Consider the following 27,605-nt stretch of genomic DNA (forward strand, 5'->3'; position numbering starts at 1 on the left):
GAGATTTTTTTTAACTACGGTTCATTTTACGTAATAAATGAGTTTTGCTATTTAATTCTAAATATGTGTGTACTATCAATTATAAATCTTAATTTTTTTAAACTTAAGATTGGTCGATAAAATCAAAAACTGGACTTTGGAATTAATAATAATAAATATATTATTTCTAGTTTAATAATAAAGGTGAGGATAAAAGTAAGATTATAGGAAATACTATTCATTAAATGTAATGAATAAAATGTAAAGCTTCTATTCAAAATCCTAAATTAAAATTTTTGATACTGCAAACTAAATGACACTTCTTGAGATCATTTCTTGTAGTCGGTAGATGGCGCAGGTAACAAATTAATTTTTTCATTTTACTATTATTGTCGTAAATCGTAATTTTGCACATTACAGAGATAAAGAATAAAAACTAAGTGGCAAACTTAAAAACAAGCTATATTTTACTATTATAATAATAAATACTAACTGAAGTAGGGTACAGCAGGAAATTTCATGCTAAAAATAATTATGGAGCAACCCGACTGGGGTAGACTCGACCTCGTCATTACAGAAGATCTATATATCCTCTATTCATAGCTTAATAATACTGCTTTCAAGAAGTTTTGTGTACCTGTTGGTGAGAAAGGAGACCAGAGCTCCTGGGGGAAAATGGGGATATGGTCGGCAACGCGCTTGCGGATGTGGCGACATCTATCACGTGAAATACGAACGACTACGAAACTACGTAATTAGAGAAAAACTGACGTATGCTACAGCGCGATCAGAGTTTTCAAAGTAATTAAGTATATAGACAAGAAAATTTAATATGTATAACCGACTTCAAAAAAGGAGGGAGTTCTCCATTCGACTATATTTTTTAATTACTTTATTCATTTTAAAATCGATAGCTTGCGTTTGTCATAGAATCCCATTTAAATTTGAACGACAAGTACTTTTTGAGTACTATTAATAATGCGTATTATTACGTTTTATTACTTGTTGATGTAAATTGAAGCCGATTTTTATTTATTCCAAGCAAGCAATTATTATAATTAAATTGTAGTTATGTCCACGATAGGCAAATTATTGCGTCAATATAATGTCAGGCGTTGTCACGGACTCTTATTAAAAACTGTAATGCCAAATTTTTTTAAATTGTGCAACAAAAATATCACGTTGATTAGTGGAAATAAACTGTAGCCTATTTTTTAAATTGGACAGATTTACATAACTCCGCAAAATTTCATTGAATTCGGTTCAGTCGTTTCGGAAATTAGCCCGGACACATGACCGGAAAACAAAACCGCAACCATAGCAGTCCGAGTACACGACGGAAGCACTAAACCTGGCTGAAACCTGACGGAAACATTGAAAGGGATGTTATATCCCCGAAACTGTTTACCACTGCACTGAAAGACATGTTTAAGCTGATGGAATAGGAAGAGCTAAGTATAAACATCCATGGCAAACACCTCACACACCTTCGATTTGCCGATGATATAGTGGTCTTGACGGAGTGCAATAGAGTGACACCAGTGGAGCGTGTGATGTACATAAAAAAGTGCACTAACATGTAGGTAAGTTAACATTGAGATGATTTTCATCATCATTACAGCCTACTCAGTCCACTGCTGGACATAGGCCTCCACAAGTTTACACCAAAAATAACGTGAACTCATGTGTGCGTACTGTGTGGCTACGGTACTAAAGAATATAGCCACCCCCTCTCTTCTCGTGGGTGTCGTAAGAAGCGACTAAGGGATAACACAGTTCCGCTACCACCTTAGAACTTAAAAAGCGGACCGGTGGCGTGATAACCATCCAACTGCTGGCTTTGAAATACACAGGCCGAAGACGGGCAGCAGCGTCTTCGGTGTGACAAAGCCAGTATAGCTTTGCTAAGCAGTCACAGGACTGTTAATTTGTAGTTCGAATTCGTTATGTAGTTCGATTTATTAATCGCTAGTGCTAGTTATAATGCATGATGTTCAACAAAAGGCATGGAAATTTTAGAGCCCGTGGATATTAATTAAAAAAAAAAACAAATAGAAGACGAGCTGTCTGACCACAAAATTCTCACTATGAACCTATTTAACCAGTTGTGAAATAAAGCAAATTGACAGATGACGAATCAAATAGACTTTAACGGCAGAATGTGAAATAGGCCACTAGGACCTGTTTCTCCTCAATCATTAAACTGTAAATTTAAGTTTGCAAGTTGCTGTTTTACTGGCTGTTGCGGGTTTGTTCTCAGCACATTGCATAGATACATTAGTATTGGTCATACAGATGTTTGCAGTGGTTTAGGCGATTGTGATTGTATTTGTGTGTTTCTGAACCCTCGACACATGAATAAATCCCAGTGGGGGGCCCTTGAGTGTGAGCGCTTCAGCCTGTAATATCCCACTACTGGGCATAGGCCTTTTTCCCCGTGTAGGAGAAGGATCAGAGCTTAATCCACCACGCTGCTCCAGTGCGGGTTGGCGGATATATTCCCTACTATGAGTAACGTTCGCTATCAGGTGTACCTGATAACAACCGGGACCGACGGCTTAACGTGCTCTCCGAGGCACGGTGGGGAGACCCACAAGGACTGCACAAACACCCAGACCACGGCAAACACCTGCATGGCCAATACAAATGTTTGTCATGTGCGGAGATCGAACCCGCAACCGCCAGTGCAACAGGTACAATCCATGGCTGTAACCGCTGCGCCAACGCGGCGTCGTTGAGTGTGAGGCGTTTATTTATTTATTTAGTATTCTTACATCCATATCTTGCGGAATTCCTAAGTCGTATTGGGGAATTCCAAACGACGTATCTGGCAATACCGTTTACGTTTGGTCGTATTATATCTTAATATAACAATACCTATTATTAAGAACACAGAGTATAGTAATACTTTGATTAAGAACAAAATGTTGTGATTGATGCACGCATGTTTATAACACTTGTCAAATTTAGTGTTAATAAATTAGAACAATTTTTGGTAATAAAGTGATTTATATTTTGTTGGTATGTTTTATTTTTGGTTATTTCTTGTAATAACAGGTATGTACATATGTTTATTCTTTATTTATAATTGTAAGTAATTGTTATTTTCTTTATATCGCAAATAAACGTAGATTAAAAAAAATGTCTACTTTAACCACTAAAACAGTTTTTTTTTTTTTTAATTTATAATCACGAATTATTTATTACGAAGTGATTTTAAAAAAATGCTAGGTTCTATTTATAAACACGAAAGAGTAAATATTGTTAACGATAATAATCAATATGTGTAAAGCTTAAACTAAAGAAAATTTATTCTGGACATTATTTTTAAAACACAAATTCACCTTTGACTTAACTGAATCCACGAGTGCTGATTACAGGCAAGATGTTTTATTTGACGCGTAACAGGAAAAACGAAATATTGTAATAACAAGGAAAAATATTTGAATAAGACCAAAACGAACTGATAACGGTAAACTTTAAAACCGGACTTGAAATTAACAAGACATAACTCGTTATTCTTTATTTATTGAAACAAAGCTCCTTGCTTAAATGGGGTGTTGCGGAGGGATACCCTAGTCGGCAAAAACAACAATGAATGAACAATGCGTACAAAGTGTAAGATGCGTTGTACAGCATTTGTTTCTATCAGCAATATATCACGATATGGCACCCCTTAAAATTGCTACCGGTGGCAGATACCCGGTTGCTCCCTTGTAACCGGGGCTACCTTGTTACGCTTCTGACTCATTATATTTTTCTAGTTTCATCACTGGTGTCGTCTTCCAATGTTAGCAGCGACGAAGTATACCCGTAAGTACATATAAATAAAGCCTTAAATGATCTTTAAACACACTGTAAACACATGTATCTACACTAGCGACTCTGATAGAATCATGTTACAATTGTAAATCAGTGATCGACCACATACTTTGCAACTAGATTCAAAGACAAAATACTTTGATTCGTAAATTGTAATGATGTCTTAATAGCGTTATAACCGTTTCCATAGAAATACCAATTGACTTAAGAATTATCGTGAAAAGTTTGTAAAACAAACGATTACTAGTCGACCATTGAAACGCAATTGAATAAGTAGAATTATGCATTTGCTGTGTGGCTACGGCAATAAAGTATATAGCCTTCCCTTATCGTCCCGTGGGTGTCGTAAGAGGCGACTAGGGGATAACAAATTTCCACTAACATCTTCAAACTTAAAAAGCCTACCGATGGCGGGATAGCCATCTAACTGCTGGCTTTGAAATACACAGCCCGAATACGGGCAGCAGCGTTTCCGGTGCGACAAAGCCAGCCCTGCGGTCACCAAACCGCCTGCACAGCGTGCTGACTATGGGCAAAACACATGAGTTCAGGCCATTTTTCGAACTTGTGGAGGCCTATGTCCATTAGTGATTTGCGATAGGCTGAAATGATGAAATGATGATGCAAGAATGGCAATTATATTTACGCCACTGATAACGTGGGAAAAATAATATAAGTAATCGTTAAATAATTTGCTCAAAAAAAAAAAAAAAAAATTGTACTATTCTCAAAGTTATTGATCGGAGGCTTGTGGTAGGACAAAATTTAAACGGCCGATAGTCGGGGGACTTCGGCCGGCCGGACGACACGACCCCATACGTCTGGGAGTAGCCTTGTTGTGAGCGAGGCCACCCAACCATCATGCCGGAGCCCGGAAGCTTTGTCCGGGCCTACCGCTGAGGCGAGGTGGCGAATGCTAGCGCGACCCCTCTCGCCCCACCCAGGCGGATGACTGCGTGGAACACGTGGTGGTTTTTAGTCAGTAGGAGTCTGACATAACGCTCTGGCGCTCCCGCGCTGGAGGGTATCCATGATGGATTTTCCCCACGTAAAAAAAAAAAAAAAAAAAAAGGACAAAATGTAAAAGGAGACAGGCGTTTCTGAAAACCGTGAGGTTTGAACTTTCTTATAGCCTTACTGTGAGTTCGGGGGAACAGTATTTCGTAACGAGATATTTACTATTGCCACGCAAAATATGAGACTAAGAACCAAGAACTATCGCCAACTATTTAATCATAGGTCTCTAAGGTCTCAAATATCAAGAACATTTCCCGAACTATACAATAATTAAATGATACACAATATTCAAGTGTGGCTGACCTTCGTACGCTACTGCACGAGTTTATTGCTAAATAAATAAATTTGGTATTTTTGCAATAATGTAGTGTTTATTTACAGAAATGAAGTACGTTTCCTTGATTCCACTATCAGGTCTAAACGCCAGGTTACGTTCACTGGGTAAGTCTATATTATTTCTTGTTAACTAATCTATGTAATAAAAAAAAAAATATGTCGAATATTTAAAAAATGATAATGGGTGAGCTTCACAGCTTAACTTTAGCTTGGTGACTTTATTCAATTTGAACCGAACTGGATTATAACATCCTGTAAATGTCTCACTGCTGGACAAAAGCCATCTCCCCGTATATGAGGAAGCTTGAAGCGTCATTACCGAGCTGTACCTCTGCTAGTTAGCCGATACCTTCCCTAATAAGAGTACTGATCGGTATCAAGTATTCACGACAGCAACCAGGACCAACAGCTATATACGTGTTGTCCGAGTCACATTGGGGAGTCATATAAAGATTAGAATTCAGACTAGAATAAGATTCGACATTAATAGAGCTTTCACACTGTCATACGAAATGGACTAATCGATAATGTTGTATTATTGTGATAGACATTTTACTTAATTTACCTTTTAGTGTGATATTACATGGAGGTAAATGTGTGTTACCACCTCATCCCGATAATGGTGCTTACACAGTCAGTGGTAACGGCAGCGCTGTGCCAGGAGAGGTGTACCTCTATGTGTATCTATACGTTACTTGCGATCCCGGCTTCATCCCCGAGAAGGAGTCTGTCTACTGCTTCGAAGGTTTTTGGTCAGATCCGATGCCTCAGTGCGTGCGTAAGTGGTAATTTTTATAATATCTCAAAATAGATAATATATCTATATTGAGGTAGTGCACAGCAGAAAGTATCCTGCTTAAAATTCAGGGCAGTCCAACTGGATAAGTACCTCAACTTTACAGAATATCACATCTAAATAACACTATTCTCAAGTAGTGTTCAGTTACTGTGGTGAGTGAGATGGCCAAAGCTCCTGGGGAGGGTCAGGGATACGGTCAGAAACGTGTTTGTAAGACTCCTGGTGTTGCAAGCGTCCACAGACTATGGTATCTGCATACCATCAGGCGATCGTACGCCTGTTTGTCATCTTTCTAGTTTTTATTTAATAAAAAACCTTCTTCTTCTGATTAAAATGGCTTTCAAATGAGCACATGATTTCGCCAATGTTACGTTGAAAAAAAACCTCCACATCAAGAAAGTAAAGTCATCTTAATATATTAAAAACGTGGTTTCGGTCTAACCTACTATTATTATACAGCAAAAAAAAAATACCTAATTTCGCACTTTTGAAAATTGACGATTTTGAAATAAACAGAGTTACTAGTGAAATATATCTAGGGCTAATTTTGGGTAATCAACCGACTTGGAAATTACAATTGAAATAATTGTGATCTCAAATAAATTTAAATGGGACCAATTGGCACACACCACCTTTCGATTAAAACAAAATTTGTCGAAATCGGTCTACCCGGTCAAAAGTTCTGATGTAACATACATTAAAAAAAAATAAAATAAAAAATACAGTCGAATTGAGAACCTCCTCCTTTTTTGGAAGTCGGTTAAAAAGAACATTACAATTATCAAAATAAAATTCATACTCTGCAAAGAAAAATGAAAAAAAACCGTCAATTTAATATCATTTATATACATATATTTAAAAGATTCTCACTTAAAATAATAAATCAAAGTAATAACGTTAAAATAACTAGGAAATGGGTTTCAAAATCTCAATAATAATTAAAGTAATAATAAATAATAACCTTAATTATATAATTTTAGGATTACATACATAAATATTGATTCTTATTTAGAATTTCGTCTGGTAACATCTAGTTAAACATTTTAAGGTCTATGTATTTGTGTTTCGTCGCTTTTCGTTTAGTTACTTTTTTTGCATAGTGACCGGTCTTACATGGGTCTTACCATCGATGTAGTGCGTTTCTACCCTCATTTTTTTGCTTTTTGTGATGATATCGTATAATGAACTATTGTATATTACGGACACGCTCGGAGGGCATTATTGTAAACTTATAGCTATATAAAAATGTATTATTTCTAATGTATTTATCATATAAGTGAATTGTTAATTCTTATGAGAATAAATATCTTTGACCTAACGTTGAAGTAGTACCCTAATTTAAATTCAGACATCTATAAAGATAGATGTCTGTGTATGTCATAGTTAATTGTTTGAAATAGCTTAGAAAATAGCCTTTCGATTGGAAGCGTCATATTAAACAGCACTATTCAACCAAACGGTTGAATATAAGCGTGGTTCGACTAAACTAAACAAGTCTGTCAATATTCTATAGTTTTGTAAATAAATTAATAAGCCTGTAAATATTCTATAGTTTGGGTGTTTAACTTCAAGTATTAGCGGGTGATTTTAGAGGTCTATATTGCAACCATTTTTCTAATGTGAAAAATAAGTTTTTACCATGCAGTATATTCAAATCCTTATAATATTAATTATCTCGCGTCGAGGTAAAATTTAAAAAAAAACGTTCCAGGTTTCTGCCACCTAAAGAAACACCCCAGCATTCAATACCAATGCCTGACGCCTGGTACCGGGCAGGGTTCGAGAGTTTGTGGCTCTATAGAACCCAATGGAACGATAGTGAAACCAGTATGTAGGTCCCCCGACTATTACTACCCGGGGATTCTTGACTATATGACATGCGATGGTATCAAATGGAATTACGTCGCTAAGTGTACACTAGGTAAGAATGGAGTACAATTAACGGTATAGACTTACGAAGTTAAATTAATTTTACTGGAAATCTGTAACAATCTTTGGAGGTAAGTAGAAAAAATCTTAACATTTGGAGCAGCTTGACTGGTAAGTAGTGACAAGTAGTGCTCCTGTGGTATGTACGAGTAAGGTAGCCAGTCGTGGAGTTAACGAGGCAGGACTTAACGCGTCTGCATTGCTCCACGTGTTGTAGACATCTCTACGCTACGATGACCGTTGTTAATCAGGTGGAATGTACGCTTGTACTCTTACTGGTATAAAATTGGTGTTCCATGCTTTACTTAGGCATTGTATAGAACAACTGAAATCAGTAGGTAGCCTGTAAAATAATAAGTTTTATCGATGAATGTTCTCGAATGGTGTGTAATCAAAAGGAGCAATATTTGTAGCACTAATTTTTAACTTATTACTGTCATACCAAAGAAAATAGTAGTCATTTGCTTTAAGCACAAATGACATATTTTTATTTATACGAAAGAGATGATATAGGGAAATATCATACATACTTGATTTAATACTTGCCATAAGTTCCAGCAAAGAATCATGAATGTCACCAGAGTACCAAGACATGTATTTAGCTATTTAATTAGTAGAATACGATGTCTGTCCAAGCAAATACTGTGAGGCAGCAGTCTACTTTTGTTTGGGGAGTGTAGTTGTAGCAAATGTGAAATGGTAACCACGATTCATGAATTGTAAAAAGCAGATAATAATCGATTGAAATTCTGTAGCTGTATTATATATCATTGGGTGTCACAGTTACAGAATGCGGCAAAATCACCCCTCCCGATTTACTACTCGTCGTCGGTGGGGACACAGCATATAAAGGGGAGCTGCCGTGGCACGTGGGGATCTACAAGAAGACAAACAGTTACGAACAGATCTGTGGAGGATCGTTGGTCAGCACAACGACTGTCATATCTGGTACCCACGGCTGCTAGTGTATGCCGCAACTATATATAAACATATGCAACCTTTTATTAGAACCTTTAATACATAAATTTAAAAAAAATGTTCAAAGAATCCCTAGAGATTGTCAAATTAAATCTGTGCTAGTGCTGCTAAAATTTGATGTCCTGGGAGAAATTCAGAGATATGCCACATCAATATATTATAATGGACGCGTAGCCAGTTATGCGTCCTACCTTTTTCAATAATGATATTCACTAGCTGTGCAGTATAAGACAGTGTCCATTGTACTGTATCATCATAACATCCTATACAGTCCACTGCTGGACATAGGCCTCCACAAGTTTACGCCAAAAATAACGTGAACTCATGTGTTTTTCCCATAGTACCACGCTGGGCAGGCGGGTTGGTGACCGCAGAGCTGGCTTTGTCGCACCGAAGACGCTGCTGCCCGTCTTCGGCCTGTGTATTTCAAAGCCAGCAGTTGGATGGCTATCCCGCCACCGGTCGGCTTTTTAAGTTACAAGGTGGTAGCGGAACTGTGTTATCCCTTAGTCGCCTCTTACGACACCTAGGGGAAGAGAGGAGGATATTCTTTAGTACCGTAGCCACACAGTACACATGTACACAGTACATTATATTGTATACGTGAAATAAACTTTTCTGTCTTTCTCCAGCGGCGCACTGCTTCTGGAGTGATAGGACCAAGCTGCTGCCGGCGTCACTCTTCGCGGTGGCGGCGGGCAAGATATACCGCCAGTGGAATGACAGCCGCGACTCAGATGCACAGAAGTCTGATGTTAGTTTATACTTCATTACATTTTACATTTACTACACATATTTCTTTCTATAAATTAACAAAGATCCCTGACTACTATAGCCTAATTTACCAAGCGCGACGTTGCTACTGCAAAATTAATATTTTTTAAACTATTTCTAAATCATCAGGTACTACTACTACTGCTGACTAAATATATGCAGTTTTCGTTTTTTTTTTTTTTTATTGTTTATATGCACTTTATAATGTATTGTTCATTCACACAAGCTTGGAATCCTTAAAGTTTTGTTATGGAAATAAATACCTTAATATAACATAATTGTTCACTTGGAGATTATTTTAAAAGTACTGTAAGATAATGATTGCTTCCTATTATTTTTTATAAAATTATACTCTACACCTACACCGTCAATATATCATCTCCTTTGCCCTAAGGTTGCCTGGAAGAGATTGCTCTTAAGCAATAAGGCCGCCTTTTGTACATTTTTTTTTCTACAAATTATTGCTAATGTTGCTTGCTTATTTTATTTGTTTGGTGTACAATAAAGTGTTAAATAAACAAATAATAAATAAGATGTTTATTGTTCTGCACTTTTACTAATTCATTATTTTTTTAAACGCACAAATATTCAAAACTATTTTTAATCAATTTGGATTCCAGAGCAGATGTTTTTCGTATTTCATCAACTACCCTCCCTATATTAAGTAATATGCTTTAGAAATTTCACTCGCGAACTCATGGGGTGTTTATCGAACTTTTCTTTCCACGAATGCTGTGGAGCTGATTTCTTCAGTCAGCTCTGATTTTCAGTACAAAGTGGAATTCCAATTAAGTTTCGAAAGCATAATTGAAGTGTTACAACATTATGACTTTTATTATTAGCTTCCTAATCGTGATTGGAATACTTAACATTTGATAAACATTAAAGTTAGTTTAGTTAGCGTCTTCGGTGCGACAAAGCCAGCCGTGCGGTCACCAACCCGCCTGCCCAGCGTGGTGACTATGGGCAACACACATGAGTTCACGCATTTTTGGCGCGAACTTGTGGAGGCCTATGTCCAGCAGTGGACTACAATAGGCTGGAATGATGAAAGTTAGTTTTCTTGGCGTTCAAAACCAATTTATTTGTCTTAAACCAATCTTGTGTTCACGATAAAGCACGGTACGCTGTTGTATTTTACTTTTTCATATGCTACGATCACATCGATTACTGACCGAATATTAACTATCTCCAACTTTAAAACCGTAGAGATCATTAAACAGTCTTTGTAACCCAAAAGGATTTGCTCTTCCAGGTACTCGATATTAAGGTGTCACCGTACTTCCAAGGCGCAGGGACCAACTACCAGGATGACATTGCCATCGTCGTCGTCGCCACTCCGTTTCAGTTCCGCGCGTCCGTTCGACCAGTTTGCGTCGACTTCGACGAGGTTTTCAACGCTGAGCAATTGAATGGTACTGCATTAGGCAAGGTTTGTAAAATGTTAAAAGATTGCACTCAAAGTTTGAGACTCAAAATGACTACTATGAGCATCCCGAAGAGTATTCTCATAGGAATTCTTTAAGACGGAGTCCTACGAGTACTAATATTAATTAACTGAAACGGACCTACTGAAATTAACTGAAACGGACTCTAAGCTAGTTCGTGAATCAGAAAATCAACTGGCATATATAGAACACACGTATGTCATGAAATAGTAATTTACTATTTCATATATCTTTTATAGTAGTAATTAATATTCAGATACCATATTTTGAATCCACTGCGTTAGATTTTGGCTAATATTCATTTACTATGAGAAATATCGTGACGGTTTGTTGCCTACAAATGGCAAAAAAAAAAAAATCTTAAAATCGATTCAGAAGAGAGAACTGCAGAACACTGTTGTTTTACAAACAATTTTTTTATCTTAATAATATAAGTCTTACGGTTTATTTTTGTGTTACCCACACATTAGGGAATTCTGTACAATTTTTAATATCATATCAAAAATCGATCGTTCCAGCGGGGATCGAACCTGCATCTCCGACTAACCGTTTTGGTGCTTTAGTCAATTAAGCTATGGAACGATATGTACCCATTAGATCGAAATTTTTCATATCATGATTTTATATACGCTTTTAAGCGATCGCGGCACCGTCTATAGTGTGTTCTTAATAGAACTCGTAACTATTCAAAGTACTAAATGAAAATCTTTTGACAGGAGACGACACCATGCTATTTTTAATTCCTGTGATTTATTTTTGTGTTACCCACACATTAAGGAATTATAAACAAGTTTACTTATCATATCAAAAATCGACTGAACGGAACCGAATGAAACGGTCGACTTTTGATATGATATTGTAATATGAAACTTTGAATAGTTATGAGTTCTGTAAAAAACATACTATAGACGGCGCCGCGGTCGCTTAAAACCGAATAGAAATTCATATCAAAAATTTTGATCTAACGGGTACGTCGTTCCATAGCTTAATTTTCTAGAGCACCGACACGGTCAGTCAGAGATGCAGGTTCGATCCCCGCTGGAACGGTCGATTTTTGATATTGATATTTAAAAAAGTTGTTTAAAATAAGTCTTATACAAAATTGTAGCTTAAGAGACATATTGAAAGTTGTGGTGTAACTAGGTCGGCGGCTGGGGCCTCGTTGGAAAGAATGGCCAGCCGTCTGAAGTGCTGAAGGCGGTAGATCTTCCGTACGTCAGTGTGGACGAGTGTTTCCGATTAACCCCGCGAAGTTTCGAGGAGTACATCACCAGCGACAAGATGTGCGCTGGCTACACCAACGGTACGTCCCTGAGCTTTTTTTTTACGCAGAGGAAATCTTCAAAAAGATGCTCAGCTCTTGGAGTAGAAACGGGTTATGTGGGATTCTTATCCACTAAACCCCTGTGATGGTCGTCTTCGACACGAAGTTGGTGGAGCTACGGGATCGCTTGCGCATGCGCATTCGCTGCTCCACCCGTACTTCACTCCACCCTTACCTCACCTCCACCTTATTGGAGCCCGTCATAAAGGGCAAGCATTATAATACTCTCGCCAAACTGCTCGTTTGAGCTAGCAACAGCACTAGGCCATCCCGGCTGCAGAGGCCATTCGAGCGCACCAGCAAGACTTTCCCCGCTTTGTTGGAGGATAAGACTCCGGTCATAGACCCTCTTATCCATTTCCGCCAAAATATCTAACGGCGGAAAGCGTGCCAGTAAAGTTGCAGCCTCAAACGATATCGTGCGATATCCCCGGACTATACGGATAGCCACTCTCCGTTGCAAGCTTTGTAATTTACCTCTACAGCGGTGGACGCTCGAAAATCGGTGAGACCAAATAGATGCCCCCATAGAGGGCCATCGATCGTACGACACCGGCGTAAAGACAGCGAACCTCCTCGCTTGGTACCCCGCGATTGAGTAGCAGTCTCGTCCCTGAGCTGTCGCAAGCGCACCCGAGCCAACACCACGCCCGCCCCGCAGGCACGGCGCTGTGCCAGGGCGACAGCGGCGGCGGGCTCGCGTTCCCCGCCACGCGGCGCGGCGTGCGGCGCTACTACCTGCGCGGCGTGGTCTCCACCGCGCCCAAGAACGCCGACCTCTGCTCCGTGAACTCGCTCACCGCCTTCACTGCGGTCATCAAGCACGAGACCTTCGTCAGGAAGTACATAAACGGTTCGTCTCTTTTATGTCCAAGATATAAAGTTGAGAATTTAAACCCGACTACGATTAAAAAAAATTAGTACGTTACTTTATATCCTATGAAGATCGCCGCATTCAATATAATGTAACAAAATCATATAGCCCACGTCCAGCAGACAATTAAGACTCGTCTAATGATCTTCATTTTTGTTAACATGACAAGTAGTTTAGGAGATATGAGGAAATGAATATGTGAATATACATACATACATAGAAAGCTAAACTTATAACCCTCCTTTGGCTTTGTCTTAATCGGCTTAACATTTTACTGCGACTATTGTACAAAAATTAAATTGCTATTTAACTAATGTCTAGTTTTTTAAGTACGTTTTATACTTATTTTTTTCCGGTTCATCTCCAGCGTCTACGGTACGAAGTAATGAGACGTGCTCGTAAGTATATTGGAACTATTTTTAGAATCATTTTAAGACATAGACAAAGACTCAGGATAATTTTCAACCACTCCGTTTCATTTAACGTGCAACTATTTGATACAGGTAACATTGCCAAATCTCCAACAAAATTTAAAACAAATTTCCTAGAATTGACAATAAGTAATCATGCTGTAGGATTCCTTGTACCTTTGAGGCTACGTGAATTCTCAAAAGCAGTAGCCACGCTACTGTTTTCTACAGGCACAACCACGCTTTCTATCAAAAAGCATTAATAAAGTTGATCCTAGTATAGTACCTTGTGGTACGCTATATGTACTCTATGACATATTACTAAGGTGTTTTTCCACTTTAACTCTCTGTCTCCTGTGTGTCAAGTAATTCAAAAGAACAGTTGAGTGAAACTCTATTGTTAGGTATCCTTCCACACGTGCCAAAAACATCGAGATATATATTGTATTGAATGCCTTCTGTAGGTCTAGGCCTAAACATTTCTGCCCTTTATCAAAATACTGAAAAATTTTGGAGTTAAGTAAAGAACAGCATCCTCGGTGGATTTATTGCGTCTAAATCCAAATTGTAATTCAGATAAAAGATTGTTTTTCTCAATATATTATGTAAACGTTTTATTACCTACCTTCTCTGTTATTTTATTGAATGATGTAATCAGTGAGATAGACCTACAATTAGAGGGATATGTTTTCATATTCCTGCCATGTATTTTTTGATTTTTGGTAATGCGTAATTGTATTCGATCTTCTTAGGTTTAGTTTAGGGTCTTAAGGCAAAGTTTCTGATTTCGGAAGAATTCTTAGTCTGACCCTAAACAAAACTTATCTGATGACCCAAGCAGATAAGGAAAATCTTGAGCGTATACAAAAATTCCTCGGCAAAATAAAATTATAGACGAACGCTGTTTTCATGAAAGCTACGTCTGAAGTATCTTTGTAATTTCTCACAACAAATGACAGCGACCATCGTAGTGGTTAGACATCACTAATTCCTACTTTGTTCCATTTCAGTGCAAACGAATGGAAATGTTGGGATGGCACATGTATATCTATGGCTCGCAAGTGCGACAGTATCATCGACTGCCATGACGGTAGCGATGAGACAGACCCCGAATGCAGCGACGACCAGTGAGTGCCAACAATATACATCGACTTTCAAAACATTACTAGTAGTAGTACAAAAGTTTTAAACATAAAACATGTAAACAAGAATCACATAGTTATTAAAGAAACTTTAAAATTTCGTAGTTATTAATCATTTTGTCAAAACTGATTAATATTCTTTATTTCTAGATCGAAACTTCAGAAAGGTGAGTCTGGGTTTGTACAAGAACAGTTAATTACATAAAAAACAGATTACCATTCTGGCAAAACGGTTGTTGCACTACCAAGATACCCAAGAGTGTTAGTAAGTGTCGTCAATTTAATACAACTCTTTCTTTCTCATTACTTGTAATACATATGTCAGTAAAAAATAATTAACTAAGACAGCGGTGTTTAAAAAACATTTAACATTTCAGAAAGGTCAAAGAAAAAAAAAATTGTCAATATCGTGCCTTCACTATATCTCAAATATGAAATGATTCTTTAAAACAAAAATACACAGGTTTTTGCAGTCTAAAGGAAGATGAAAGTGTTGAATACAAATGCAAGAGTGGAACAGTGAAGTGTGGTCCTAAAGTAGCATCAGGTACTATTGTGACACCGGAGTGTAGGAGACCTAACTATTATTCCCCAAGCACCTTAAAAAACATGCTTTGTGTTGATGGTAGTTGGGACTACATCGCCAAATGCGCACCAGGTAAACACACTAACGATATCTTCTAGATATGCCAATAGTATTAAACAATTAAAGATAACAATCGTGGCATTCGTCAATATTTTTAATGTAAGTGACATTACTGTAAATTCATATAGACGCCGCGACGCGCGCAAAGGTTACAGCACTGGTTTGTGGCTATTGTGCTGGCGGTTGCGGGTACGATCGCTGCACATAACAAATATTAGTATTGGCCATACAGATTTTTGCCGTGGTCTGGGTGTTTGTGCAGTCCTTGTGGGTCTACCTACCGTGCCTCAGAGAGCACATTATCATGTACAGCTGATAGCGATCGTTACTCACAGTAGTGAATATATCCGCCAACCCGCATTGGAGCAGCGTATTGGATTAAGCTCTGATCCTTCTCCTACATGGGTAAAAGAGGCTTACGCCTGGCAGTGGAATATTACAGGCTGAAGCGTAATTGAATACTAAAATTATTTGATAATGTAATCCTAATGACAATAAATTCTGTCGATTCTTTTACCAACGACAGAGAAATAGGTTTTTTTTTAGTTTATTCAAAACCATCCAGTCAAATATTACTATAATGTAATACAACCTAATCTATTGTTTTTATATTTTTATACGACTAAGTCGGCAAACAAACATACGGTCCACCTTATGGTAAGCGGTCACCGTAACCTATAGGTGTCTGCAACACCAGAAGTATTGCAAGCGCGTTACCGACCTTACACCCGACCCTCCCCAGAAGCCACCTGCCTCTGGCCACCGTACTAACCACAGGAACGCAAAACTACTTGAGATAATTATTCTAATTCCATTCTATTTATTATATTTCCTGCTGTTCCCTTCTTTATAACTAAAATAAAACTTTCAGAATGTGGGAAAATTACTCCTCAAGGTGTGGCACTTGTGGCGGATGGGAGATATGCAAAGAGAGGAGAGTTGCCATGGCACGCCGCGATTTACACGAAGACTACAAGACCGTACATGCAGATCTGCGGAGGATCGCTAGTTTCTAAAAATACTGTTATTTCTGGTAAGATTGCTATACGTTCCTGTGATTCCCTTCAGATGATTACAATAGCTAAACTCTACGCCAGTTGTGCAATAAAGCATAACATTTCCCTTCAAAGTTACTTACTGGTCTGTGAGCTGATAATAAATGATTCATACATAAGATACAAACACGAGATGCAATCGTCCACAATACTTTATTCTAAAGCTTACACTGATCTGCTCAGCATAGTAGACATGATTATGAAGTCTAAATATCTTTAACTTGCAATGAGTCTCTCAAATAATTTTGTAAACTATTATTCTTCTATCATTTCATCATCAGCATCATTTCAGTCTATCATAGTTCACTGCTGGTCATAGGTCTCCACAAGCTCACGCCATTTTTCGGCCTGTATATTTATTATATTATAGTTATCCCGCCATCGGTCGGCCTTTTAAGTTCCAAGGTGGTAGTGGAGTTCTTCTAAGTCCATCCTAAGTCCAAGGTCATCACAAGTCTTTGGGGTAGTGCGAGGAACTAGGTGTAAGGTTCCTCATCCACCACTGAAAAGGAAGGATCCTCCGACCAGACGGGCGTTGAGTCTGGTGGGCTACTGCCCCCACTGTTGTTGTCGATTTCTTGTATATACGAGTATGTTCAATAGATCTGATAACTTTAATCTATACTGTTCCGTATTCGCCAGTTAATATTTCATCTAATGCAACTAACCTGTCATACTTGTCTTAGCGGCGCATTGTTTCTGGAGCGGCACAGAAATATCGAGTCCTTCAGATTACGCCGTAGCGGTTGGCAAGATTTATCGTCCGTGGGACAACGCCCTTGATTTAGACGCGCAGAAGTCCGATGTAAGGTTTGAACCTAATTTTCATAACCTATTAATGCTTTTTTTAAACATATTTTGATGGTAATGAAGTCACTTATAATGGTCACATCAAACCCGGAACTAGAGAAAACGGCCAAACACTAATGGTATATATACAAATAGATCTCTACTTGTCCACACACACACACACAAAGCCATTTCTTACTAAGGTCCTAACTGAAAGAAGGTTCTAGCTGAGGTAGAGCATAGCAGGAAATTTCCTGCTCAAAATATAGAGCAGCCCGACTGGGGTAGTACCTCGACCTTACAGAAGATCACAGCTAAATAATACTGTTTTCGCGTGATGGTAATCAGATATCATAGCCTATAGACGCTTGCATCATCAAGGCCATTGTTAATGTGTTACTGACCTTAGCCCCGACCCTGCTCCGGAGCTCTGGCTACTTAACTCACCACAAGAACACCACAATACTTAATGTTATTCACAGTTAAACTCTTACTTTTAAACTCCGCTTAATACACTTCAACCTATCATGATTATATATCTAAATAACTATAAATTAATACGTGAAGCAAAATTTTACGAAATTGCGCAGACGGAGGAGTATGAAATTTTGTACAAATATAGTTTACACAGAGGAGTGCAGAATGCTAATATTTTTTTTAAACTATGTATTAATTTTATTACATTAAATCAATAAAAAAAAACATTATACACACTATTACGACACACACACCGGACGCATCCTTCGTGCTATCAGGTAAGTCTCATTTGTTTAAAATCTTTGTTCTGTAGCTCATGTCGCAAACTTTGCGGCTGCTGTATGAAATTTCAATCGATATAGATTTATTTTCGAATAGTTGTCTAAAATCACAGAACTGCTCAGAGGGCAATTGAATATATTCCCCTTATGTAATGTTAAAATATTGAAATATTGTTGATGAAAGAAATTAATACTTTGTTTTAAATATTATAAAAAAAGAATAGTCGGATATAAAGATATTTATGAAATTCTTTATTGAAGTAAATTTGAAACCAAACAATGAATTAAAGTCTCACACTTGAGTGTGACGTAATCCTGCTTCGAGTACCCAAACCACCACAAACACGTACAGATATACATCTGCCTATATCCAAGCAATTGCTGCGACCTCTGCACTGACCTGTCGTATAGATATTAAACTTTATTCTATCCCTTATTTTCAGGTCACGGCAATAAAGTTTCCTGATCACTTCCTAGGAATTGACACACATTTTCAATCAGATATCGCTGTCATTACTGTCGCAACACCGTTTATATACAAACCGTTCGTGCGACCGATCTGCCTTGACTTTGAATACAATTTCCACAAGAGCCAGTTAAAAGAAAATAACTTGGGAAAGGTATAATACAACACATTAAAACCTTGATCAGTAGTTTGATAACTAATGTATGTATGTAAGTATAGTGAGTTATAATGTGGTGCAGGACAGCTGCCTATATATTGAAGAAATCCATTAAGTATTTGTTGTTTTCCTTAATATTTGATGGCTGCACATCCTTGCGTGACATATAACTGGATAGTTGTTAAAGAATAAAATATATTGTGTCCACTAAAACTTAAATCATAAGAAATCATCAGAATAATCTGTGAATGATTCTTTTTTCGAAATCGACCTGTTCTCCTGTTGTTTCTTTCCTCCTAAGGTAGGGATGGGATAAAAATAAATCCACCATGTTAATCCACAGCGGATTTTCGAACAACAACTCTACAAAGAGAAGGCATTGCTTGCGATAACTACCGGGGTCGAGCACTACTTTATTTCTGTGACATTATGTCCTCCTATTGGGGTAAACAGTGCAAGTAGAAACATCAACTTGTAGTCATTTTTGAATCAGCAGCCTTCGTCCCTTGTGTAACTTCACTCACTTCTACACCGAAACAGTCGTTACAGTAAACTACAACAAATACAAGTCTTAAAAAATTAAAGCTATGGAACGTTTGAATGGATACGATTGTTTTTCTAACCCACTCTGATATTTATTAATATGTAAAATTCACGTATTTAATGTTAATATCAATCAGATTTCCGGCTGGGGTGTCACTGACAAGAATGGCAAGATTTCAACCATTCTAAAAGTGGTAGAAGTGCCGATTGTTGATACAATAAGTTGCATCGTCAAACTACCTCAAAGTTTCAGACAGTATATCACTAATGATAAGTTCTGCGCTGGATACGAAAATGGTATGTTAAATCCTTATGTGTTTCACGAGTCGAAATTGAAGTCGAGTGCGTGTTACTAACGGATAGTGTCGATACTACGAATAGTGTCCGTTTTACTAATCGATAGTGACCTCCCTATGGAAAAAAATCTCACAAACCTCACCAAAACATGGACAAATGCAGACCAAATTCTCATAGATCTTATAGTCTCTCATAACTCGGTATGAGAATTTGGTCTGAATTTGTTCATGTTTTTATGATGTTTATGAGATATTTTCCATGGGGGCTTGTCTTCTACTGGACGGCAATTCGGTACAGGCATGAGATAACTCGGTTTAGCATGGTCTGGCCATTTGTGTTTGTCTTGTGTGTGTGACACTTATATGGTTAGAAGGAACTTTCTTTTTAAGACCGATCTCGTTCAGCCTTCTGATAATGATGAGAGGTCATGTTTTAGCCGGGTACAGTAGTGTAAGTGAATAAAAAAAGAATAATTAATAGGATGCTGAGGTCGCGGTCTGTAGTGACGAATGTATATTTCCACAATTGTTCCGGAGATTCGAACCGCGATGTTCCGGACAACGTTCGCGTATTTTATTTACTAAAATCTCGACTCAAATAACTAACATGAATTCATGACAAGTCATTTTGCATATGACGGGGGTGGCAAACGAGTCTACCTGTTGGGTTTTGTTGAGGTACAGTATGTCAGGCTGACCGATTACCGGTGAGCGTCCCTTATGTGGGATGGGCAGCTGCTGACTGGCGACCGACCGACTAGGGACCTTCGGGTGGCTTGAGACCCCACACGTGGTGGTTTCTGGCATAGCCTCTTCGGTGCCCGGAAGGTATCTATGAGGATTTTCCCCACGTAAAATAGTGTATGGCGGGCTATATCTTTTTTCTATACGACTGGGTCGGCAAACAAGCTTAGCTCACCTTATGGTAAGCGGAAGCCTAGAATACCAGAGGCATTGTAAGCCCGTTGACGACCCTAACCCAGTAAGGGACACAGGGACCCAACAATACTTGAGAGCAATATTATTTAGCTTTGATTTTCTGTAAGGTGTGTGCTCTATATCTATAAACGCCTACTTGTCTCCAGGCACGGCTGTGTGTAGGGGCGACAGTGGTGCCGGGCTCGCCTTTCCCGCCTTAGATCGCGGCGAGACGCGCTACTACCTGCGTGGCGTGCTCTCCGTCGCCCCTAGGGACGAGAACGACTGCAACGTGAACACAGTGGCCTTATACACAGATATCATTCTGCACGAATTTTTTATCAAGCCGAATCTTAACTGATTCTGTTTTTCAGATCGTCTTCCGCGATTTTATAGTAAAATTTATTATAAAACTATTATACGAGTATATAATACCATTATATATACATATGTAAATACATATATCATACAAATATGATATAGGCGATCATGGCGTGTTTAGTGACAAATAGTGTAGTTTAAGGTATTTTATGAACTTTCTCGTATTTGTATGATATATGTATTTACATATGTATGTATTTTATATATGTAAGTATTATGTATGTTTATTATTATATATTATCTATATGTACTTTATTAAAATATTCTTATTCGCACACCAATTATTTGTTTACTTCCTAACTGCAATTCTGTTTCGTGTCCTATACCCAAAGGTTGTCAGGAAGAGATCGCTCTTTCAGCGATAAGGCCGCCTCTGTACATCTTTTATTTTATGTTATTTTTTTTTGTTGATGTTTCTTTTAATGGTAATGGTATAATAAAGAGTATTGTAATTAATAACTTTTTTTTAAATTTTATATCGTCTTAAATACTTGGCCGAAATTCGTCACAGATTGCATATCCTCTCCGACATCATCAAACTCATGTAGAAACAGGAAAACCTCTATATGCGGGCAACGATTTTCATATATGTATATTTTTTTTAATTTTAATTTATGTGATGAGGTAAATACAAAAGTTATCATTTTTTAAGTTTTAGCAATACGTTTGGCCTGAAATAAAAAATTGTAACTTCAAATTACATCGACAAATATAGTACAATACACAATACAAAGGGTAACTCAAAAATTACCCGCTATATATCTCTGAATTTCAAATGGATTCATACAGCAGCTTTTGAATAATAATAAAAAAACCAGCCAGGTGCGATTCGGACTCGGGCATATAAGTAAAAATTATGGTATTTTTATTGCTAAATGAAATTTATGCTTTTCGGAATTTACTTTACCTGTGCTATAATACGTTACTATGTACTAAATTTCAAAATTTTGAGTTTATGATGTCGAAAATTTGCAGCATAAAACACACAAAAAAGTAAAAAGTTATGAGTCAGATGATCCGTGCTAGTGCTAGTGCAAAATCTCACAAACCGTCAACCTTTTTTCGCCCAGCGCCATAACTTGTTATTTCTAATCTTCCCGTATCTCTCAAATTTTGAGCCCGAATAATATATTATGTACTTTATATGGCAAAGCGTGGAATTACGCATTGTCGACCCCTCCCTGATCTTTCCCGGGAGCTCTGGCCACCCTACTCACCACAGGAACACAACAGTACTTGAGGGTAATATTATTTTTCTGTGATCTTGATGTAATAAGGTAAAGGTTTCTTGATGTAATATAATAATGATAAACACACGCGACTCGATTGTCAGAGCTGCTAAGTGCAAACTAAAATTAAATGTTTTTAAATTTGGATCAACGTAAAAATACCGATCTGGGGGCACGGTAGTGCCCCCGCCAAGACGAGACAAAAAAAAATTAATTTTTCAAAATTTTTTTTGTAACAAGTAAAAATCAATGTACGAATGAAAATCTAACTTCCGAAGGACTATTGTAGGGTTGAACAATTCTTGCAGGGAATGGGAACGTCGAAGAGGTATAGGTTATAGAGGTATTAACGGTATCCAAGGTATCGGAAAAATTTATGTTATTTACCGGTATTTTAAACTGGTAATTACGTTAACATTAGGGGACATCCATTAATTACGTGAGCTCAGAATGGGGGGGAGGGGGGTCCAATGAAATCTCACAAAATCTTTATACGATTTTTTGAATTGAATTTGATATGATATTAAAAATTGTTTAAAAATTGCTTATCAAATCCAATTTAAACTGAGGAGGGGAAAATCGAAAATTTCGTATTAGCTTAAAAAAATATAAAATATTAAAAAATATATTTTAGTGTTCATTTTGCCCACTAAAATAAATCTCATGGCTATTAAAATCATTAAGGTTTTTAACCGATTTCAAAAAAGGAGGAGGTTACTCAATTCGACCAATTATATATATTATGTATGTTCGGTGATAACTTCGTCGTTTATGAACCGATTTTGATACTTTTTTTTGGTTGGAAAGGAGATATCTCTGGCGTGGTACCATGATAAGAAAACCAGGATCTGATGATAGGATCCCAGATAAATCGCGGGGAACTCGAAAATCCTCATAACCTTTCACGGGTGTACCAATTTTGATAATTTATGTTGTCACGTTTAAATTTCATCGTTATCTGATTACAACTTTTGGAGTAATTTTAATACGTATTTACTTGACAAATTTTTCGTCTACCTACGTTGTATTACTTGTCGATATAATTGAAGTCGTTTTTTTTTGGTTTGTCTGCAAACACAATTATTGCTTTGAATGTTACTTAATTTAAATAAATTAACTATAGTATACTTGAACAGTTTGTTATTTCCCGTTATTCTCTGTTATATTCAGCGCCAATCTCATTTAAAGGGAGGGAGTGTCTAAACTGATTGAAAAATAGCTCACGAAAGTAATGGATGCCCCCTTACCAAGCCCTTAAGAGATATTCTTCAGGTATAATAGCAAATAATGAGATAAATAACTTTTCGCCTCCACAGTCCACCGGCGACAAGAGGGTTGCTGCATTTTAACCCCAGAGAATCGGTATAGCGATTTAACGGGGAAATGCTGCCAGTATTCTTGGCACAATTTTACGCGGACATGATTTGTCCCATAACTATCTGTAAATATTTAGTTTTTAATTTGTGAATTGAAAATATGTATAATCCTACATCACACCACATGGTACATCGTTCCATAACTTAATTGGCTAGAGCACCGATACGGTCAGTCGGAGACGCAGGTTCGATCCCCGCTGGAACGGTCAATTTTTGATATGATATTCAAAAATGTTTAGAATTCCTAATGTGTGGGTAACACAAAAATAAAATCGTACATATAAAAAAAAATTGCATGATGTTGTCTCCTGTCAAAGATTTTCATTGTAATATGAAACTTTGAATAGTTACGGGTTTCTGTAAAGAACTCACTATAGACGGCGCCACGGTTCGCTTAAACCGAAAATAAAATCATCATATCAAAAATTTCGGTCTAACGGGTACATCGTTCCATAGCATAATTGGCTAGAGCGCCGACACGGTCCGTCAGAGACGCAGGTTCGATCCCCGGTGGAACGGTGAATTTTTGATATGATATTCAAAAATTTATAATTCTACTAATATTATAAACGTGAAAGTTTGTATTTTGTGTTTGTATGGATTTTAAGGAATGTTTACAATAATATAGCTTATACATTATAATAACACATAGGCTATAATTTTTAAAGATAGTGTGTGATTTGTCCAAAGTATAACGATAATTGTCAAGTACGTCAGAAAAAAAAAATCTGCCATCTGCGAGCTATTCTGGCGTGGGCTGCAAAAAATGTATAACAGAAACATTTATCTTAGAGTAAGCCAAGTTCCAAAGATTTTTTTAAAGACCGTGTTTTTTTTTAATATAAATGACTTTGACATTAGTCACAAAGCGTTCTTTGACTCTAAAATAATGTCAATTGTCAAATCAAGTTTTCGCGGCAGAAAGTAAAAAGTTTTGTAAATCCAAGAATTGAATTCATAATTTATAAGTTTTCAACAACATTAATATATTAAAATGTCTACGGAAAAGTTAAATAAATTTTTAAAGGCGTTAGACGCGGTCAAAAAAGACTACACGTGTGGTTACTGTTCAGAATTATGCAAAAATCCGGTTACATTAAGTTCATGTTACCACTTAATTTGTTCAGACCATTTCGATAGCATACGAAACTGCCCCACTTGTAATATACCGCTGGCCGGCTGCAAAACCTTTGCTGACGATCGCCTGGAAACCTGTATCAACTCAGCTAAGGAACTCGACAACTTATTCGAAGTATTTCGAAATAAGAACATCTTAAGAGAATCGAAAGGAGAAAGTTCAAACGGGACTAGTAAAAAACGCGGCAACAAGGAACTCCAGAGTAGCGATGTCGATAAGGAAAACAAAAAGACGGACAAATCTAACGTTAATTCTGAAAAATCACGTAAAGTTAAAAAAACAGAAAGTAAAACGGAAAATTTGAATTCTACATTACAATCAACAGCTAGTTCTAAAATAAACAAAGGTATAGAGAAGAGAAACAATAAAGGAGAAACGGGCCTTCATGTGGCGTCTCGTCTAGGCAAAGTTGACACTGTCATTGATTTATTGAAACAAGGGGCAAACACTAATACTAAGGACAACGCAGGGTGGACTCCTTTGCATGAAGCTGTACAAAATGGCCGCTTAGATTTAGTTAAACTTCTATTACAGTACAACGCGCTTATTGACGTCCCTGGTCAAGGTAATGAAACGCCACTCCACGAAGCAGTAAGATATAATTACCCAGAAATAGCTGAGGAGTTAGTTAAAAATGGAGCAAATATTAAAGCAAGAAATTGTAAAGGCGAAACTCCGCTAGAGTTGGCATCTGAAGATATGAAAATAGTACTTGAAGAAGCTGCAGAGAATGTTATACAAACACAGGGTGTGAACATAACTTTAATATCAGAACTACATATGGAGCTGGATTCTGATGATATAAGTATCTACTGTGTGACACAATCCCGTACCATACAAAATAAATTAAAACTATTGACTAAACATCACTCAAACTTGCATATCGAGGCAAAATTTACTAAAAAAGTAACACATTTAGTAGTTGACACAGAAGATGGTATATGTACATCTAGCTTGGATGTTCTACAAGGAATCGTCAGTGGTATATGGATCATATCGTCCGACTGGATAAACAATTCAACGGAAACAAATTTAGAACCATTCGTGAACTATGAAGTCAAAGGCGTCGGTAACAGCTCGTACTTAGGTCCTAAGAACGCTAGATATAATAAATACAAGCAACTTCCAGGCATATTTAACGGCTGTCACTTTTACTTACACAATATCAATACAAAATATGAAATTTCAAAATCGATAGTCGTAACAAAGACAATATTAACAAAGCTAATAACTGATGCTGGTGGTGTGGTTTTGAGACGTGTACCGAACCCAGAATCGATACCAGATGCTGAGAAATTAGTTCCCTATCATGCAAAAAAGGATGGAAAACTTGTCAATTGTTCTCATTATATAATATTTAAAGATGTTTATGAACCTATGTATAATATGTCGCATTTCAAAGCTTTACCAATCGGCTGGTTGATTGAATGTATAGAAAAGTATGAGCTTTGTGAGCCTTGGTAACGATTAATATTTATTAACAATGTCCTCTCTATAGTTTTCCATTGCATTGTCAAAAAAAGGTACTTCCCCAGTTAGGCTCCTCCAAATTTTGAGCAGGATATTTTCTGCCGTGTCCTACCTCACTATACATAAATCAGTCAAATATAAGTAGTAATTTATCCAGAAGATAGGTTTACAGCAGAACTTAAACTTGGCTTCTATTTGACTGATATCTTGTATGTAGCTTAGAAATGCTATGTAAAATATGTTATTTCATTTAATGGCTCTTGCATATATAGAGTGTAATTGAAGGCAAAGTTGATCATGTTTAATAAAAATAAACGTTGAATATGATTTAAGATTATTTGATAAAATGTTGAATATGATTTAAGTTAATAATCTTGATATGATAATTGGATGTTATCTAAACCTATGTAACTAAACCCTTGTATAAAATCAATCAGGTAAATTCTTTATTTGTATAAAAATAAACTTCATATTATGTTCACAAAAATTATATTTAATTATAGTTATGTCTATGTTTATATGAAAGAAATAAAAAGATTTATAATATAAAATTGTATTAACTAAAGGCTAGAACAAGTAATTTTAAGTTATTTTCTGTTTTCTTGGAACTTGTTCCACCACCACCAAGTGCTTGCACCGAGCTGCCCAACTGCAGTTTGGTAGATATATTTTCTACTATGAGTAACAATCACTGTCGGGTATCTAACATAACAACCGACCTAACAGGTTAACGTGCTCTCCCGAGGCACGATGGAGAGACCAAAAAAGTCAAACATTCAACCGGAATTATTAAATATTTGTATAAATACAAATATTCAATCTTATCTGCGACCGTCGATTAAGGTGCCCTCCATGTCACGTACCATTACACACACAGTACCATACACCACAGACGCAAGCTTATAAACTGTATGTAAATGTTGGGGTGTGTGTAATTAAGTATGTATTTATGCAAAAATGTGTGTTGCTCTAAATATGTTTTTGTTTTATGCGACTAGATCGGTGAACAAGAGTACTGCCCACATGATGGTAAGCTATTACTGTAGCTTAAAGAAGCTTGCAACACCAGAAGCATCACAAGCGGAAATTTCCTGCTTAAAATATGGAGTAACCCGACTGGGGTAGTACCTCGACCATAGTTATACAAAAAAAAAAGCGCTACCCCCGTCCCTGTCCAGAAGTTCTCTAACCTTACTGAGAGCAGTATTACATAGCTGTGATGTAAGGTCGAGGTACTTCCTCTGACGGGCTGCTTCTGCTGATTTTGAGCAGGATATATCCTTCTGTGTCTTACCTCGATAGAGATCGAGGTTTGATAGTAAAATTATATTTGTGAATAAAAAATAAAAACTATTATAATTCATAACATTTTATTCTAACTTGATCTATGTCTAAAACACTATCATCAAAAGAATTCTTAACTAAAAACAAAAAAAGGTTTTATTAGAAAGCTAAAACTATTAAGTGTAGAAGAAAGGAGCACTGCCTTTGCGTATCAGTGTCTGTGCAAAGTCATTAACAAAAATGTATTGTGCCCCGGGCGCTAGTTAA

At 37.1% G+C, this 27,605-nt stretch overlaps 2 protein-coding genes across 2 annotated transcripts; both read left to right on the top strand.

The window, feature by feature from the left end:
* The first annotated feature begins 5,201 nt into the window (after positions 1 to 5,201).
* Positions 5,202 to 21,080, top strand: LOC123667277 (modular serine protease-like). Its single transcript, XM_045601234.1, has 17 exons — positions 5,202 to 5,259; positions 5,702 to 5,932; positions 7,665 to 7,874; positions 8,666 to 8,830; positions 9,493 to 9,614; positions 10,890 to 11,066; positions 12,226 to 12,385; positions 13,068 to 13,259; positions 13,784 to 13,910; positions 14,701 to 14,817; positions 14,983 to 14,999; positions 15,296 to 15,490; positions 16,350 to 16,511; positions 17,220 to 17,338; positions 18,524 to 18,700; positions 19,384 to 19,543; positions 20,628 to 21,080. Exons 1-17 carry the CDS (start codon positions 5,202 to 5,204, stop codon positions 20,819 to 20,821), a joined length of 2,583 nt encoding a protein of 860 aa, XP_045457190.1. The 3' UTR covers positions 20,822 to 21,080.
* Positions 21,081 to 24,440: 3,360 nt separating this feature from the next.
* LOC123667155 (BRCA1-associated RING domain protein 1-like) lies at positions 24,441 to 26,541 on the top strand. The gene has a single exon (XM_045601125.1). The coding sequence runs from the start codon at positions 24,441 to 24,443 to the stop codon at positions 26,046 to 26,048; it is 1,608 nt and encodes a 535-aa protein (XP_045457081.1). The 3' UTR covers positions 26,049 to 26,541.
* The last annotated feature ends 1,064 nt before the right edge of the window (positions 26,542 to 27,605 follow it).

The sequence above is a fragment of the Melitaea cinxia genome, chromosome 27 (genome assembly GCF_905220565.1).
Source record: "Melitaea cinxia chromosome 27, ilMelCinx1.1, whole genome shotgun sequence".
NCBI classification, from domain to species: domain Eukaryota; kingdom Metazoa; phylum Arthropoda; class Insecta; order Lepidoptera; family Nymphalidae; genus Melitaea; species Melitaea cinxia.